The 20,003-nt window shown below is 43.6% G+C and overlaps 1 protein-coding gene across 3 annotated transcripts in view; it reads left to right on the top strand.

Moving 5' to 3' along the window:
• Positions 1-3,125: 3,125 nt before the first annotated feature.
• LOC119966191 (neurexophilin-1) overlaps positions 3,126-20,003 on the top strand; it is a 166,563-nt gene continuing 149,685 nt past the window's right edge. Inside the window, exons 1-2 of one of the 3 annotated variants that reach the window (XM_038797506.1) lie at positions 3,126-3,242; positions 3,364-3,516. In XM_038797506.1, coding sequence (XP_038653434.1) covers positions 3,463-3,516 — 54 coding nt within the window. In that variant the 5' untranslated portion in view covers positions 3,126-3,242; positions 3,364-3,462. Of the gene's footprint in view, positions 3,517-20,003 lie in introns of all 3 variants that reach the window. The other 2 variants (XM_038797507.1, XM_038797505.1) reach the window with 2 other exon arrangements.

The raw sequence follows: 20,003 nt of genomic DNA, 5'->3' as shown, positions 1-20,003 counted from the left end.
ATGGAACTGCGAGTGGAAGATTAATTCGCCTCTCACTGGAGAGAGGTATCAGCTCTCAACTCTTCCCTGTTGGGGCTGCGGTTTACAGAAGCGACACAACAAGCTGACAATCTGGGTTGTGCCTGCGATGGAAGTAAAGGGACCCTCTCCATCATCACTGACCCCATGGCGCCTCCAGGAGCTTCCAGTGTTTTTATTGTATGTTTGACTCCGCACTATTCGTTACAATTCTCACTTCGTCAGGGGAGTTTAATGATGACAGAAGGTTGTCAGAATGTTATTTCAGAGCGCGCCCCAGGAATCGCTTGGCGCCAATATATTTCCACAAACCTAGATATTTGAAAAATGAAACAAGTCTCAAGCTTCGGCTCAGGGACCCACACCACGGCAAGTCAAAGTCTGTCTTTGCCGCCTCCTATTCTTCAAGACCCCTGAATGGAGGCGGGAATCCCGCCATGATACACTTCAGCTTCTCCGGCAACAACTTTGTAGCCCACACTATTTTGAGTCCAGAACAACTCATAAATAGTCACAAGATGCCACGTTGTAGTTTCAACAGTGGACTCCTCCTCGTCCTCTCTCTTCTCAGACCCAGATTCCCTCCCCGACAAAGATAGAAATACCGCTCATTTAATACGTCAATCGGGGTATATGTGAACAGAACATGCCCCCCCCCCCCCCCTTCACAATGTAATATTCGGCTGCTCGGAAACTCTCTTCCTTTTGAGGGAGTCCTTTCTCTGTGCTGGGGTTTAAAGGGAGGCAGACCTCTCACTGGGAAGCCCTCACTCGCGCCAACATATCAGTGAAGGCTTTGTCTTATGTTTGCGCCATGCTCCTCGTTCATAGTCTGACCCTCGTCTAATACAAGAGAAATGTGAAGAGAGCGAATCCAGACACCGCCGGTCCAGGCTAAACAGCGAAAGAACTCGCCTCATGTTTTAATCTAACTCCCCCGAAACTGCCTCTCGGCTGTTGTTGAAGCAGCTACTTTTGTAACTGCGGTGCTCCCCTCCACAAGCTCTCTGCTCTCTGCTCTCCATCACAGAGTTCCTCTGTGAAATCGGGACAAGAGGAGGGTCCCGGTCGGTGAGCTGCAGTGACATTAACTCCCCTCCCTCTGCGAGTGTGTGTGTGAGGGGGAGACAAACAATCGTTTATTGTGGAAATTCCCAATCACTAAATCTTTCAAATGCCAGGGAGCACAGAATATCACACGGGGCGGGTACTTTACCCCCTGGTCTTAAATAGGGGCAAAAATATTGCTTTAAAAAAATAAACTCTTCGCGCCTTATGCTGAGACAGAACAAGCAGCAGGTAATCTGTGCAGCCCAATGTACGGAAAAGGGCTGGTTACACCTTACTATCATCAGCACAGTTCCAGTGAATCAGTAAGGTATTATTATCCGTCTGATAACGCTTCGGTAATTATATATTATTAATAATGATGCCATCAATTCAAAGGGAGGTTGATTGTGTAAACAACGTGAGTGGTATTTCAAATTCAGAAGAGTGAAAATAATAAGCATGCTTAAAATCTGAGTGCGGCACTTATGCTCATCTAATGACATCTAAACACAACAATAATCTGTGCAGAACAATGCAAAATGTATTCATGATCCTTCAAAATAATGTCACGCAGTAGTTCAAATATCCATGTGAAATACATAAACATTGGAACGATATCTATTCAGTTTGTGAGGTCTTAATGAGAGGAAAGTAATCTCGTCAATCTGCAGAAATAATAACAATGTGATTAACACCATAACATATGTCAACATTACAATTCAGCTGATGAAATTCTAGCAATCTAACAATTATAATCAATAGATGCTGAATTTGTGAATTATGGGACCATTGTTCTTGCATAAATATTGGGCATTGTTATTACTAATCAGATGGTGCCTTGAGAATACAACAATGCGGGTGTATAACACAAATGGAGCAGCACAGGCAGTACTGTAGTGTGCACACTCCCTTCCCTTTACCAGTTGCACTCTGCAAGCACCTGTATCTAGCAGCCAAGATACCTATTGACTAAATGAATAGAGGGGCGTCAAGAACCTCAAGGCAAACATTTACTTCGCTCGCTAACATCTTTAAACTACCCACAAGCAAAAAACAGCTGGCCTGAAAGCGGAACATGCATGCAAACGTGTTCTTGCTGCAGTGCTTTATCTGTCGCTCAGACCCCAGGTTTTTCGAGGTTATTTCCCTCTCTTCCCTTCCCTCCTGTTGGGGCTGGGGGCTGAGAGACTGGGGCCTGAGGCGTTGAGAGATTGAGAGGCTTGGGGCTGAGGGACTGAGAGGCTGAGGGACAGAGGGGCTAAGGGCTGGGGGACTGAGGGGCTCACAAACTGAATAGATATCGTTCCAATGTTTATGTATTTCACATAGACTGAGGGGCTGAGGGCTGGGGGGGCTGGGGGACTGAGGGGCTGGGGGGCTGAGGGCTGGGGGACTGAGGGGCTGGGGGCTGGGGGACTGAGGGGCTGGAGGACTGAAGGGCTGGAGGACTGAGGGGCTGGTGGCTGAGAGACTGGGGGCTGGGGTTGAGGAGCTAAGGAACTGAGAGGCTGGGGCCTGAGGGTTTGAGGGACTGAGGCTGAGAGGCTGGGGGTTGAGGAGCTGGGGCTGAGGGGTTGAAGGGCTGAGGGTCGAGAGGCTGAGGGGCTGAGGGACTAAGGGCTGGGGGACTGAGGGGCTGAGAGGCTGGGGATTGGGGTTGAGGAGCTAAGGAACTGAGAGGCTGGGGGCTGAGGGACTGGGGCTGAGAGGCTGGGGGTTGAGGAGCTGGGGGCTAAGAGGTTGGCGGGTTGAGGGTGAGAGGCTGGGGGGCTGAGAGGCTGGGGGTTGAGGAGCTGGGGGCTAAGGGGCTGGAGGGTTGAGGGATTGAGGGTGAGAGGCTGGGGGGCTGAGAGGCTGGAGGTTGAGGGGCTGAGGGGCTGTGGACTGAGGCTGACAGGCTGGGGGTGGCTGCTGAGACTTGGGGCTGGGACTGAAGCAGAGGCTGGGACTGGAGCTGTGTCTGAGACTGGGGCTGGGTTGGAGGGGGGGGGGGGGGGGGGGGGGTGCTGCTGCCGGCCGCTGATAGGCAGCCGGCTGCGATGTCACGGGCAGTGACGTGCTCGAGTGCAGCCAGCCCGGACTCGATTGGCGTTTGGAACCGAGTTGAGGCGGCGGCAGAGAGGGGCTGATCACCAATGATCAGATTTAATCGTCCCTGAATTGAAACTTGGCAGGCACTGAATTATGAGATTGCTTCACTGTTTTGCTGGATTAATTCGCATTTAATCGTATTTTTTTTTATCTGAAGTAACCTTGTTTAGTGGTCATGGGGTCTATAATTTCATTTTTGTTTAGATGTACAGGCTGGTGAAAGCTCCCTCTTTGCTCTGGCGGATACAAGGTGGATCTATGTTAAGAAGCAAACGGAAAGCAGAGGAAGTTTAAGAGAGGAGAATGCAGGCTGTTTATTGGTACGCTGTCCTTCTCCTTCAGAGCAGTCTTTATCTGGTAAGTTTGCGTCCGCTTTTTAAATGCAATATTTAAAACGCTGTAGTGATGAGCGATGCACCTATTTACAGGTTGCGTTGTGGATCTGGAAGAAGGAATCATGGAATGTTGTCTGATGCTGCTGATTTAGTGAATTGAGACATTCCCCTATATGTTTAGCTCAATTGCTCAGTTAAACAGTTTAAATTCCAGCAGACTTCATATTGATAATCAACGCGTACCGCTTTATACCTCCCGGTGGCAGAATAGGATTGCAAATGACTGGGAATCTGGGAGTTCTGATATCAGTTCCTAGACCTGAAAATAAATGCTCTCAGATTTGCTGATTTTTAAGTGTAACATGGTTAAGTGCAAGCTGACTGGAGAGTCGGAGAGAATATTAACGGCAGTGTAACAACTGATTAATATATATCTGTTAGGGTTCCTTTGATTCCCCCACCCCTTCTGTCAGAGTTACATTCTTCGCGTCGGGGTAACAATTGTGTAGGTTGAATGAGCGGAATTATTTTTAGTTGCTTCTGCATTAACACCAATGTGAGTTCTGTCACTTCAAGCTACAACCTCTGAGACACATACTTTAGCTCAGATACGCTAAGCTTCAGGAACACATCCGATCGGTCCTTAGGTCGCCGGATAAACATTCATGGTAACACTTTAGTTTGCTTTTGATTTATGATGGCATGGGTTTGTAGCTCTTTCGCGGTATTTTAACGGTTAAAAGGGAAAACGTGTCTTAACGAAGAACGCCTGGCGTCTTGGACACTTACGATGGTCTCTGTGGAGTTGCTTTTTGTAAATGGAGAACAGACAACGCTGATTGTAGTTAGGACATTACGTCGACAGAGAGTGCTGTAGATCACAACATGTTCTTACATGCTTAACTGTACAATTTAGGGCGAGGAACGCATACATTTTATTGCCGGGGACCAACGCTTCTTTCAACACAATGGACAAATATTTCTTACTTCGATCTCTCCATCTTCCTTAATGGGTAGGTTGTTCTGTGGGGTATTGAGGTTGAAATTTGCTCCAACTACTGATAACCTATAGGCCCCTGCTAATTTTCAATGTCCCGCTAAAGATTGTACAGGTAGGACTGCGGAAGGCATTTAACTGGTTTGTTCTTCAAATAGTGAAAATGAAGAGATAAATAATGTAACAGAGGGATAATCAGCAGCAAAGCGGCGCCAAAACCGAGAGAGAAATGGGCAGAAAGAGAAGGGACAAAACGATGGAGAAAATGACCACGTGGGCCGTGAAATAAAGAGAACAAAAGGGAAGCGCAAAGTATCTCCAGATGAGATCTGCATTTCATGTTGTAGTTATACATTCTTTATGTGTTGTTGAATTCAGTCAGCTGTTAGAAAACATGCAAATAAAATATCTGATGGTTAACTCCTGGAGCGCAGCAAGAGGCCTTTTCTTCCAGTTGTTATCAACTGAGGGACAATATATAAAGAAACGTTTGAGTGAGTCACCTTAACTCACAACCACGAACATGTAAAAACTCGAAGAGGATCCTCCTGATTGACAAATGGCTTTGGTTGCTTTCCAACACTTTAACGTCCATGCAATGGTTTTGAGTAGCAGTCCATCTTTTCTAATATTGCCGCAATGGTTGTGTCAATCTCGTACTGTTTTCACCAGAGCCGCATTTATTTTCTTGAAATTGTGAAATGGGACCATACAACCTAAGGATTATGCTGATTTAATTATCGCGTAGTCACAGACTTCATTAGCTGCAATGCCTTCTTGGTGCAAACTCGTTCGTACAGTAAGGTTTTTCAGTCCAATTCTTATTTAGCTTATAATGGTGAAGTTAAGCGTCCAATTAATAATATTAATGGGAAATATCTCATTGAGTGGATATTGTATTTTCAAAGTCAATAAACAGCGTGCTCAATGATGGCACGATGTTATCAAAGACTCCAACAAAACGGTTAAGAGCTGAAGTGGGGAAAGGGAATTGGGGCAGGTCTCGAAATATTGAACAGCCGTAGATCAAAATAAATTGCAAAGATGTGTTTAATCACAGCGATCACAAAGAGCCAGCCTACAATTGGCTAATTTCGGGTGAATGTTACAATGGGACATCAAACACTTATGACATGCCCTTGCGGGCTAGATGAACAATTCACTATTACATGTTTATCGAAAATAAGCAAGGCTCCTTTAACCTTTGATGCGAAGACAAAATGACTTTAAACACCAGGTTGTTCATTGTTAAATAGACAGATCGCAGACATAAATGTGTAATCCTCCAAGTATTTCGAAACGACACTACCTAACAATGACGCAAAGCTACAATGCCAGCATGACATTCCTGCATTCTGAGCAAAGACAGCTACCCGGAAATGGAGAGCTTTTCAAGACAACTTTTCTGAGCCCTTTTATACTTCTTTGGAGCACATACTTTACAGTGTTTGTTTCAGATAGACAATACAGAAATATACATGTCGTATTTAAGCGTGTAATGTGAAGGAAAAGAAAAATCCTTCACAAGCAGAATGACGCGGGAATTGGAGAACTGAGATCCTGAAAAGGACAGGTTGTTTTTTTTTACCGATAGCATATCTGACCCCCCCTCGCCCTACAACCTCACCCCACCTCAGCCCTCCTCTCGCACCTCCGCCCCACCATCACCACCACCACTCCAGCTATTTAGTCTCGTAAATGGACTTCGATCTGCCCTGAGTCCAAGGACGAGAAATGTATTTGACAAGCTTATCTGCAAGCTTTAAAAGAAGAAATTCCTCGACATTAGCCAAACACCGGATAGACAGAAGCCTTGTGCAGGGGAAGTAAAGCATAACGCAATGGGCTGCTGTTATACAAAGGGACGATGACAATCAGCTAGGAGGTGACTGCAGCATATGGTGCAAGCCTGGTTATCGAAATGGACAGAAGCTCAGAGTTCCCAAGTTAGGAGGCAAGGGTGTGCAAAAGGATTTCCTTCACATGGAGACAGAGGCAATAGATAGTATATATCGACAATGCAAACAAAAAAAAAGCGCAACATAGCAGTGTGACCACGAAAGTGTTTGTTGGTAATAACCTTAGGCTTTTGTACAGTTTTTTTGTACAGGCCTTTGTACAGATCAGGAATAAGTGTGGGTACCACTAATTCTGATACTAAAAAGGACAATTGAAGTAGTTTTGTATCATTGTTGACACTTCATTTACGCTATAAACGCCGGGTCGGCATTGGATTTATCACTGTTGAATGCTATTTAGTGACACTGCCGTACAATAAATGACAAAGCTGCTTTGGCGGCTGTTTCCAAATTTCAGTCATTTAAACGGCTCGCTCACCAAGGTTTATTACCACATTCCGGGGATAGTCCTGCGTGCATTCGGCTGCATTTATGACAAAATAGATAAAGCATTTCGTTATGTACTAATTGCCAAACAGGCATATCCCATAAGTACATAACCGAAGCCTTCATTTTCCGAAGTGTCAAATAACAATTGTTGATGTATCTTCAGGACATGGACTATCGGGCGAGTAGACTGTTTTACCCCAACAACTTCATAGAACATAGAACATAGAACAGTACAGCACAGAACAGGCCCTTCGGCCCTCAATGTTGTGCATTCCTTTCAGACTTTTGTCCATTGGTAAGGGATCAGTCCATTGGTAAAGGATTGGGTATAGTTTTAATACCTCTCTAGTTTTTAGAGAGGGGAATTGTCATTTCTAATGAACGCAACGGTAATGTTCCACAACATTGCTTTAATCCTTTCATATGGTTGATTGAGAATGCCATTGTCCTGAACTTGGGAGCATTCCCGTGAGTTCGATTTCAAAGCATTTTTCCCAAGTGCATATTTTTGGGGCGAGGTGGTCGGTGCCTATTTTGTTTTTCGTTTGGTTTGGACAGCGTACCTGAGTAATGAAGTGGTCACCGCTTGGCCTGTGGTTGGCGCTGTGCAGTGGTTCCCTCTGCTCAGAGGGTATGGGAAGGCGAACCAAGTCTGAAGCCCAATCTAGACTGGAACAACATTCCTCATCGCTGTTGTTAATAATGGAGATGCTTCCACAATATATTGTTGACTTTAAGTAAATTTTTGTGTTGCTTTGGCGAGGCCTGTGTCTATACATGTGAGTGTAGACATGTTTCCCTGCTCCTTTACTTCCAATACGTCCAACAGTGTTGTTGAGTTCCTTTTAGCTGGCTTATTAAATAAGAAGGGAATGTTCATTTATTTGATTCTCTTGGAATTCCAGGTAGCTCTGTTGTAATTGTCAATGTTTGAGGAGCTCATAATTTGGCTGTAGTCCAATGCACAGTTGCGCAAGCATGCTGAGATATTGGCTGTAAAACGGTGTAGGGGACTGGACGGTTAAGTTAGATATTTATGTTGGCAATAAAACAGCAATAGCATTAAGGGAATGATTTCGGTTATCTTCCCACAACTTTCTAAAACAACGCTATTTGGGTTTCTGGGCGCATGGAGAGAGCGCCGTAAGTTAAACGTTTGGGTTTGATTAAGGTGCAACCAAGACATCGAAATACCAGACGGTTCTTCTAATTCACTAAATTCTGTACTGTTCTGGGATGCACACGTCTTTCAGAATGCAGAGGCGGTTCCATTGCTGGTGAACGCGAGCAGGAATATTGGAAGCAGCTCTCGTGCCGAAATGGTTACCGAGCCTTTCCAAGCAGAATTATCTTGCCATTCCGATCTGCCGCTGATCCAGCGATTGGAATGCTGAAAGCAAAAAGCAGGACAAGATTCCTCTGCTTCCTTACACCGCGTCCGCTCTAAGCCAAACTTAAACAACCTAGCCGACTCTCTGTGAACACAGTTAATAGATTTTACATACAGAAGATTGTCCAGTTGACGAGCTGCATTTTATCAAAGTGCCAATAAAGTGAAATAAAAACAGTTAGCTTTCCGTCAGTAAAAAAAAACAGCTTCTGTTGTAAGAATGTCATTTAATTTAGCTTGAAAGTCGAATGAATTACGTTTAATGAAAGTGCTCCCAAGATGAATATTAGCAGCGATTTTTCTGTTTGCTCTGTCACACACCACTCCAAGGGTATCTGATGCAATTTAATAGAAGGTATCTGGCTGAAAGAACACGTCCTTTAAAAAGCTCTTCGAACTTAATTAGCGAACTACACGCAAATAAAGATAAATCGGGGTAAAAGATTATATCATTGAATGACGGAGATACATGAATCTAAATGAATATAGTGGTTGGGAATGCATATTAATCGGAGATTTGTCAAGAATCATTTGTTGGTGAGATAATAAATGCCACATTCCGACAACAAAATCATTTGTTGGCTTTACAAGCTAAGATCTCGGCTATTTGATGGGTGCTGTAGGCTAGTAAAGAAGAGCCTGGGTTATCCCGCCCTTGGCACTGACTGCAGCCAGTTCCACTTTTGCTTGTTGTTAATTAAAGATTTGCCATCACATTCCATTAAAATACATCATCTGTAGCCCCAAGCAGTGATATTCCATCCGGGAGACAACGGAGCATGATATTTCAATAGACACCAAATGCTGAAGGGCTTTCCATCACGATTTCCATGGCCATTTCATTATTGCCAATTGCTCTAACACACTCACATGTAAACACGGTCCAATGTGAATTGGAGTTCCCCATGCAGCGGGTCAGATAGACTTTCAATGTCTGCAACAAACCCGTGGCAGCCATGAAAAAGCTTCACCTATTTAACGCCGATTTAAATGCAATACTGGAGTGGATACTCACTGTACCATTCATATTACATGCTTACTTAATGGATATTAATTGCAGCCACTTGCGCTGGAATTGACAAAATGATAGATGCCGCTTCTGGATTTACGATTGAAGGAAATGGTCGTTTTGTAATTTCCCTGATTTATTAGCTGTCCCAGCGATCCAATCATCTTTACATATAAAGCAACAATTTTCCCTGACAGTTTTTTTGATATAAAGAATATTAGCAGGAGAGGGGTTAGTATTCCATTGGCATCTTATGTAGGCCGAAAGATACACACCACATTCAGAAAGGAACGCGGTGCATATTTTCAACGCAGAACATTCCGCCGTCAGACAAAGTGATATCTTTAATCTTTTATTCTCAATCTCTTGAACTTTGAAACGCATTAAAAACGCACATCACTCTTTCAGATTTTATGGAACTCCGTCCCTCAGCTGTATAAAAATATTGCAGCACTCCGTGTCTCCCACTCAGAGGGGTGGGAGGGGACCTGAATTTGACCAAATTGTTTTGAAGCTGACTACAGTTCGGAAATGCTGCTAACGTTTTTCACTGAGAGTTTTATTCTCCCTGAAGACTTATTCCAGATGAGAGTGGGGTTTCAAACAAAAAATAAAACAATAACCCACCCTCGAAAGAAAATGACCCAATTGGTTTTGACACAGATAAAATCTTGAAGTATTTTCATTCCGATTATCGAAATTCAGAGGCTTGGGGAAGTAATGAGAGAGAGAGAGAGAGAGAGGCTCATATCTGACCCTGCCATCAGGAACATATTTGCAAGGCCCAGGGGAATCCAGCACAGTACAGAAAGACAACACGCAGACACACCGATATAACAAAGCAAGCACATTCCCACATCAGTCATTATTTTTGAACCCATCTCTTGGTGGAGAAACGTGCTTTTGAAAGTTGCTACATGTGTCCAGCAATGATAACACACTTCCGGCTCCAGCTCCAGATGACAGTCTAGACCTGGTTAACACCAGTGCAATGGGAGGAATATTACAAACTCAAACCTCTGCTTCCCAATTAACAGACAATAAATTAAAACACTGTATTGCACTACAAAAGCACCACTGCTGTTAATAATGATGTTTAGGCTGACGGCAATTTCCACTATTTTTCATGAAAAACAGAAAGCGATATATTTTTCACACAATATAAACGATTTGTCCAAATCAAATATCCAGATAGTATTTGGTCACTGTGACATTTGGTAACAGGGAAGTGAGGATGTGTTTGAAGTAGGTGTGTGCTGAAACTGTACTTCACTAGCGCGATTAAGCTATCAGTACTCCTGGATGGACACCGGCCATTCCTCGAATTGGATCGTGGGGTCGCTTCACGCGTCTTTTATGAAATTCGGAAAAAAGATCACCGGTTTTTATGCCGGAATCAATTCTAACCAGAGACTGTCAAAGAAAACAAGTTGAACCTAAAGGAATAAAGTCCCACGATTTGTTTTTAACCACATGAATCTGCTCTTTCTTTCATAACTTCCCATTTTGCGTACACACTTCACTTACTGTATAATGACCATTTCTGTGCTTTCTACAGATTTGAAAATGGAAGATGAACCGAGTGTTTTGTGCAAACAAACCACTTTAATGCAGATGGCGCGTTCTCTTGGGATATGGGGGGGGGGGGGGGGGGGGGGGGGGGGGGTGGTGGTGGTGGTGATATTGAATCAGTCAATATTTAACACTCTTATCCTGTAATACGACTGTTACAAAGACTACGTCATATGGTTGAATGATAATTGTAACAGCTTCGAATAATCTTCGCTGCTCTAAAATGTGCATTTTCCCATCTGATTATTTCTAGAGATGTTACATTTTCATTACCGGTTTATTGTACCTGCCTACCGAATTTTGGAGGCAGGAATTACTGAAATATGTCACATTATCTCATTCTAGCTACAATTGGACTATTAACTCACTCACAAAAGGACTGGCCTGACATGTGACTCCAGATCCACAGCAATGTGGTTCACTGTAAAATGCCCTCTGAAATGGAGGGCAGTTAGGGACGGGACAATAAATGCTGGCCTAGCTAGTGAACACTCAGATCCCGTAAAAAATGAATGAAAGGAACCAGCGATTGTACCTTGGAGAGTAACCGACAAGTTGTAAAACACTTTGGAAGAGTCAAGGACCAGATCATCAAGCTCTTTCTAAATGGACATCCCATTTCTTTAAGGTCGCCTGAAATGAGCTTACTTTGTCACCCACACCCCTTTCATGGCCCACCTTTCCCTCGCGTACACCAAACACATTCTACATCTTGTTCACGAAACAAATCTGGCCTCCCTGTTGGGATTTAAGCTTCAACACGGAATGTGTAGTCCCCAAACCTGCATTCTGGGCGTCGCCAAATGCCCGGTTGACCCATAACAAACTCAACGAAACAAAAAGGTTACTTTTGTTCAAGAAAACAGTTCATTTGAAATGACTAACTTTACGAAGATTACCACATGAATGCGAGGGCGAAGGCTGACTAATACTACTACCTAAGATAGAAACATCTGCCTCTTGAGTAGAAATCAAATTACCTGTCCTCATCAGAACCCCGCCACCTCCGGAAACTTCGTCCACTATGTCGTGAACTGTAATTTCCTTAACCTCTCATACAAAGACTTGCCCCCGGAATTAAATACCTGAAAATAAATGGAAGATACTGACTCGAATCTGTAACGTTGGCCGCGAGTAGCCCGAATCGGATTGCAGGGTGGATTGGTAATTTGCTGAACACGCTTTAGGACGATGGCATAAAGTAGAAAGGTTTAGCAGCAATCAACTAATCGGCCAGGAAATCTCCATTGTCTTGGGCTATTGACCCAGCAAATGGTAGGCGAGGCTGGGTTCCGCCTCCCTCCACTCGCCGCTCCTCTGCTCCAGGTCCCCACGGTGAGAAAAAAAATGACAGAAGCCTCGGAAACTTGCAAACTTTTGCTGTAGCGACCATATATCGTTGCAGCTACTGGCGTCGTCTGCGGGAGTCACTTTGAAAACATTACACCGAGATATTTCGCTATTTGATGGGCAAATGGACAGTTTCTTTGGAGGACTGACAGCATCTGAGGAGAGAGAAACATAGTTAAGCTTTCGAGTCCTATCTGACTCTTCATCAGAAATAATGTACACATATTCTATCTACTTACCTCTCCAATTAAGAGTCACATTTGACTCAAAACATTAACCCGCTTTCTTTCTCCACAGATGCTGCCAGATCTGCTGACCACTCTCCCATCAAACAATTTCTGTTTCCGTTTCAGATTTCCAGCACCCGCAGTATTTGGTGTTTCGGTATTTTTGAAGCCCTGAGCCGCAGATAGTCTTCTCGGATCCACTGGTGGAGTGAACCGGCTGATCAACCGCCGCAAGCTAAAACTGGACAGTTTACCCAATTTGGACCATTAGTTGGAACTGGACAGGACCAGGAATAACACATAGCTTGTAGGGCGGGTCTTTCTGGATGTGAATTCCCAATGCTAATGCAGTTGAGGTCCCAATACAATCGTTGTCCTAAGGTACATTTGTTAGAGATATAGACAGATGTATTGCACATTCGGTGCATCATAACTGCGTCGACAGTAAGAGCTAAGCAGTTCACGCTCCCCCCCCCCTCCCCCCCCCCACGTTCTAGCTCCTGGGCAGTCGCCTGTAGATCATGACACTTCAAGTGAAGATCTAATTTGTTTAAATGTTATTAGGGCTTCTGCCTCTAACAGCCTTTCAGGCAGTGAGTTTCTGATTGCAAAATGACTAGGAGTCTTTGCTTCGCAATGTGGGGAGGTATTTAATCTGGGCCTGGCAACTTAGCCACTTTCAAGAACTGCTAAACACTTTACTCTTTCCTTTCTCATTATGCTTATTCCGCCCAATATTTCACAACTCTCCCCTTAACCACAATATCTCCAATGTCATTTTTGAAGACAGATGCAAAGTATACATTCTGAACCATGCTCGCATCTTCTGCCTCACGCACGTTGTCTTTTTGTTCTCTGACCCCGCCTCAGTAACCTTTTAAAATGCATTTTATAGTGTATATCTTGATTTTGCTTCTCAATAGTTTTTATGCCTCTCAATAGTTTTTATGCCCTCTCTCCACTTTTCTAATTTCCTTTGAGATCAGTCCTACACTTCTTATATTATCCTGAACGCTGGTCGTACTGAGCTATTGCCATAAATTCGACTCCGTGTGCTCTTTGACATATCTGCTGGGGCATTTTAAAATTTGTAAGTTTCGGTTGCACCTGTTGGCATTACTTTGGAGCTTCGGCCACACTGCCCATACACATCTCGCTGAGCTCAGGTTTTTCAGTGTCACAGAAAAGCATTGACAGGATAGAAAGTGTGGGGGCTTGGCATCAATACTCAAAGTCATAAAAGTAATCTGCCGGAGATATTTTGCCATCATTTAATGCCAGAAAGCTCAGATCATTATTGTTAATACAAAGCGCAATTACAACAGACAGGTGAAATTTACAGCGTCGTGCAAAAGTCCTTTAGTTCAGGATTCAGACCAGGTTCCCAATGTTTGATCAGTTACACAGAAGCGGGAAATGATTGGAAACTGACTGCTGCTTCATTAATAACAACTTGCATTGAAAGAGCACCCTTTATGTAGCAAAACACCCCAAGTCGCTTCATGTTATCTCAGTCAAACAAAAATTTGACATCAAGCGAGATGTTAGGGCGGAATTTGGGAAAACAGAGAAAGAGGCAAATCCATGGAATAATTGGGCAACTTTAGGATCAGATGGTTAAAGGATTAACCTTAAAGTTTTGATTAGATTTGGAAGAAAGGGTTGTTAAGAATTGATACAATCCATCCTGATGTGTTACCTGGAGAAGAAACAACCTTAATGTTATCCTCAACCAAAAGCATAAGTTGGTTAAGTGCAAATTAGTCTTCTACTTGCGAGTGAGTTACATTACTGAAGTAGGAGAGCATAGTAACGGGAAAGCCAGGCTAGAATATAAGGTTTGCTTATTATTCCCATACCAATTATCCTCAGTTTCTTGCGATATGACCATCACTCGTGAAGAGCTTTCAATATGGTTTCGTCTATAAAAAAACAAGGTGGGCAAAACAGCAATGTAGCAGGTGTGGAAGGATTATCATGCGTCCTTTCTTGGGCCTTAGCATTTCTAAAGGAGCATCCTAACAGGCCAACAACCTGGTACAAAGGCCCATTAAAAAAAGCCTTATAACAGTTCTTCTCTAACACGTTAAAAGAATCACTGCCGCAAACGATGGTAATTCAGGCGACCGACACTTTCCAAAGGGTATGACTGATGGGAGGGGAGGTGAAATGGTGTTCTGACAGCAGATTCGAGGAGCAGCGCGTTTCCTATTCCCATCAGTGTATTGTTCTGAGAAGATGGAGCGGAACTCGACAGAAACACCCACATAATCCGAAAAGGCAGGCTTCCAAAACGAAGACAGCTGCATTTACCAGAACATTACCAATGCAGTCGGCTGCCAGCTCATCAGAATTGCCATACTAGATCAGACCTATCTGAAATCACCTTGTTTGTGGCTACTGCTACTTTGCCGGTACCCGCTTACAACGAGTCCAGCCCATTTTGCGGGAAGCATAGCGTAGGTCCCTTGGAGGGATGCCTGCCTTGTGTTGTATTCAACATGCAAGGAATATCCCTCCCCCTGCAGAACAGCTTCAAACATGTTGAGCGGTAAGATTGGGAGTCAACAAACTAAACTGATAACTGGAGGGCGGTAAACATATGGGAATAGTTTCAGAGGGTAAGAATGATCTCGAAAAATTAACCTCCCCTTTCCTGCAGTTTTGCTTGGTGAGGGGCCTGTCGCCACCAGGCCTTCTCAGCGCCAGATTAAACACAGAATAATCAGGTACAGATCTAGAATTTCTGTGACTGCATAAATACAAGGATTTTGTATAATTGGAGAACACACTTCTTGCAAGACCACGTACAAGACATCAGCCCCAAAGCAAAGTGCTTGCTCCGCGCAGAAGGTTTTCGATGCAGCAGAGAAGTGACGTCTCCAGTCGCTGTAACATTGACCCACTTCTCCGGGTCCTGGCCATTTGAACGTTGTCTCCCTCCGTGTAAACAGCCTTTGTAAACGGTTACATACCTGTGTCTGAAAATGATTGAAAAACAAGCGAATGGAGACAGTGCAAAAGTCATCTGACCTTCAGTAACTTCGAGAAAGCGCTAAAGGTCTTGGCGATAGTGAGAGGACACTTTTAAGCCTGTTCCAGTGGAATCTAATAAGGAGGCTGAGGAGTTATGGGATCAGTTTTATTGCGATCACCTTCACGTATAATTGCATTGTTAGATAGCGCTAACTCTCCAGACCATACAAATCCTTTCTTCAAGTCCCTTGAGCCCATGAGCGCATTAACCCCAAATTAATTGGTAAACTGCCACATCTCCAGTGGTTGTTAAATAGAATGGGAAGCTTTGGACCTTACCTCCCAGCATTGCCTGAGCTTCCACGGCCCGCCCAACTCCCCCAGAATCACTCCTCTGGCCTTCAGTATATTTTAAATATACCGTGCATTTATTGTACTGTGGAAATTAGGTGCTTCTGAGGTAATAATGCTGCATATATTCTACCAAACACTAAACGGCATCTGAATTATCGAGTAAGTTTGCCAATAAGCACTAATGCACATTGGTGCATCGAGAACATTATCAATACAATATGGATATCTGAATATTTTTATATCGACGGTTACACGATTTATTTTCATAATTGTATCTTGCCTTTTCAGCACTCTGAGTTCATTTTTTTGTTCACCATTCTGCTACCTACATGACACAAAGGGTAGTAACCCATTTAGAGACTGTTTCTAATTGGTATCAGTAGGCAAATTCTCTCCCCGGATTTCTTTTTCAGATGCACAATAATGTAACTGTGTATCCCAGAACAGTTGGCTAACGACTGCTTCTCTGCCGTAATGAGGGTTTTAACTGAAACATTAACAATTTACTCTCATGATTTCACAATAAGTTCCACCACATTCGCAGGATTTGGACTTGCCTCTCACTATCTCTCGGAGCGACATGGCTTGGCAAACTCTACATCTATCTTTTGCCGTGAGCTGTTAATGAGCTCTTGCGATTTATAGTTCCATAAATCTACAATGCAATAATTAAGTCTATGCCGTAGATAATAAAATGTCTGAGTATTTCAGTTATAGGAACAGGAATAGCAGCGGACTAAGAGCAGGTTAGGCGGTGTTTGAAATCCACAATCTGCACATGGACACCTGCTGGTCCATAATGTCCATATACAATGTACATCGTGTATTCGTAGGAGGCTGTTGCTTTCTCCCCTGTAGGTTGGAACCATAAAATTGGTTTGCCTCAGTATAATCTGGGAATAATAGCTCCCCCTCCATGAAAAGGCTCTCTGAGCAGCCTCTTATTAGTTAGTTCCAAAAACCTGATCAGTGTCAGGCCGACTGATAGATAACCTGTCAAAGGCAATCCTTACAAAAGGATCAGCACTCAAGCACAGTGATCGTACACATTGCTAGACACTGTGCGACTCTTGTTGCAGTCTTCTCTATTTGAAAATAAGAGGCGATCCAAGGTAATTTACCACAATCCTATGAACACTAATCTTCTATTGACATACCGCACCTCCAGAGAGCTAGCAGTTGAGGAGGATCTGTCATTGAATGCATGGTTATTGACTGACAAGGCTGTGATTCATGGTGTTTTTGATCAATGAAATGTAATTGTAATTGAGTATATTGTGGAAATAATATAGAGGCTTTTCTGCCAGCACGTTGTTATTTTGCTCCATTCACGGAGCGAAATGGATGCCAGTCCACATAAACAACTTTTATTTACATCATTTACATAATTCTCACTATTTGATATGAAGCGATTAAACTATGCGAATCATGCGTGCCTGGACAACATTAGGATATTATTATCACCGGTATTCGGATTAGTATTTTTATATGAGATGGTATCGATGAGTGAGGATTATATCCTCCGAGAGAACCTTGTTCACATCGGTAAAATGCAACTTTTATTGACATAATTCCATACATGCTGGATTCATGTTTTTACCCCGCGCTATTCCGCCGAGGGTTTCTGAGATTACAGCCAAATTATGTTTTGGGATGGTGGATTTTCCATCACAAGGTGACGGCCTAACTGCTTACAGTTAGGATGCTGCAGTCCTCAGGCCAGCTTCGGCCCTCCTCGTTCCTCCATGCCATTGAGTAGCAGCCGGGGGCCACTCACTGTCGATCACCCTCGCTTGACTGGAGGTGGGTAGGCGGGGAAATGGCAACCACGGGGTGTGAGTGGGGCGGGGATGTCTTTAATTTGTCTAAAAGTGCTTTGCAATGTCGGCGCTGTCGAGCATTACATGAACAAAACCCGGCTAAATTTAAGTGGACTGTCAAATAACTTTGAACACGTTGTCACTGCCAAGTTGTGTAATTGCTGTCAAAAGACCAAGTGGTCCATTGGAGGAGGTGGAGCCAAATTAAAGCGCCGCCTGGCCACCAGTTGCTGGATCAGTTCAGTCTTATTTTGTGCAAGGATTTCGTCTCACCCTCTGACATAAAGACTTGTATTTATATTGTGCCGATCGAAACCTCGGGATCATTCCAAAGAACTTTGCAACCAGTGAAGTACTTTTGAAGTGTGTATTTTTAAACTGTTGTAATGTAGGAGGAAATAGCAATGCCCCCACATTAACGTTAGCCTTTCTGGATCAGACGTTGCATTTGAGCGCCTGTTAATAAGTCGCCAAAGTTGGAGCGCAACCACTCGTTGCAGGCGGGGTCCCAGTCATAGAAAACTTTGCCCTAATTTGTAACCATAAACGGAACAACAGATGCCTGTCTGGCACGCACGCACTTTTAAGGGTAGGCTTTCCTGCCTCTGAGTAATGCTCATTTCCCCCAGGAAGACTGGAAAGGAGGCCAATTTTGTTTTCAGACGGTCTGGGCGCAAAGTAATGGGCATAGTAAGAAGTCTTACACCACCAGGGTAAAGCCCAATAGGTTTATTTGGAACCACTAGCTTTCGGAGTGCAGCTCCTTCATCAGGTGATCATGTTGGACTTTAACCTGGTGTTGTAAGACTTGGTACTGTGCCCACCCAGTCCAACACCAGCATCTCCCCATCAAATTAATGGGGATCAGAAGTCAGGTGAATTGTGCATTTTAGTTTTCCTGCCTCACCCCCCTGCTGGATCACTGGACACGTCTGAGCCCAAGAGAGACAAGGCAGAGGCTCCTGGGAGGTACAGGAGGAAAAGATTATGAGTGCATTAACATTCCCCTCTCCTTCCCAAGGAGGGTATTAATGCGTTATGATCTCTGTAGACACTGGTAGCTTAAAAAAACTAACTTATTGTTAAAAGCTGAAAGGATAACAGGACAGGCTTTCTCCTTTTAAGATGTTTATTGTAACAAATCAGGAAAAGCAGCATTGACTAAACACTATTTTTAGGCAACCTATACTTAAAACACAGAATGAAATGCTCCCTTATTTTTAGCACAGCCAAAAAAAAACACACTTCACCGGTATAAGGTAAGTAAGCATTTAATTCTCCCCAAACCAGTCACTAAATTACTTTTTCTTTCCCAACCAGGCAACTTCTAACCTGTGACCTGTCCATCACAGCAAGCATTTTACTGGAGAGTCCCTTTGTAACTCATGCTCGGCTAATCTCCCAGGTTCATTTTAACTCCTCCCAAATTCGGCCTTTTCGTTCCAAGCGTGAACGTCGATCCACATTCTGGCCGTTGAACCTCGGAAACCTTTAGTCTCTAGCTGTTTTCTCTTTCTCCCAGATTCTAGCAGACTAACCCACCTGTCTCACATTCAGTGATATGCTTAGAAAGTCTGTAACCCAATATTGCAATGGCTTCCTCTATACTTTCTCATCTCAAAGCCCATCACCATGGCAACATGAATCAAGGGTAGGACCAGGCCATGAAACAGGTAGAAATGCTGATTAGCAATCCTTGGCAACTCAATGCTCTTTTATCTTGGAAGTAAATAAAGAGTTCAAAGCACAACTGTTTGCAACCTAACATTCGCAATACCTTTCTGGGACTTTTGAGACACTGTTAGCACATAAGCATCTGCCATTGCCTCCCAGCATAAAGACCTTGGACTTCTGTGTAAAGCAATCTGAGCCCCCTTTAATCTCCAGCAATCAAACAAATAGGCTGTCTGTGAGGCAGACACATAGGTGAACAGGTCAAATAACCCCTAAATTTTAGATAAAGTCCCAAAACATTATAATCTTTCAAACCTCATATTTATGAAGAATGTAAAACTGAGATTTTCTGGCTACTAATCTCCATGAATAATCAAAAGGTTCTGATCTTGCACGCCAAACATCCAGTGTTAAGCTTCACGGTCAACTACTGTGCTTTATTTTCTTGCCGCTTCCAGCAGTCTAGGGGATATGGCAGGGGTGACCATGGCCATGTTAATCACCCTGGATAGGAAATCCTGGCATTCCTGGACTAGGGCAAAAGAAGGAATATCTACCTTCAAGTGAGAGCATGCATAAGAGTGACATTCCATGCTAAGTTTTAAAAGCTAGCAGGAAACATAAAATTGTGCTCTGGTCATATGCTATGACCCATATGTTCCACAACATGGTGTGAGATAATCCCCAGGCAGGAGCTCACAAGCCTTGGCTTTAGTGGACTTGGTTACAGATTGGCATGTACAGGTGATTTGTACTGGTATTGGTGTAAAAGTGATAGAACTGTAGTTTTAA

Source organism: Scyliorhinus canicula, chromosome 5 (genome assembly GCF_902713615.1).
Source record: "Scyliorhinus canicula chromosome 5, sScyCan1.1, whole genome shotgun sequence".
Classification (NCBI taxonomy): Eukaryota; Metazoa; Chordata; class Chondrichthyes; order Carcharhiniformes; family Scyliorhinidae; genus Scyliorhinus; species Scyliorhinus canicula.
The sequence above is the reverse complement of the archived record's forward strand: the minus strand, read 5'-3'. Positions and strand labels throughout refer to the sequence as shown.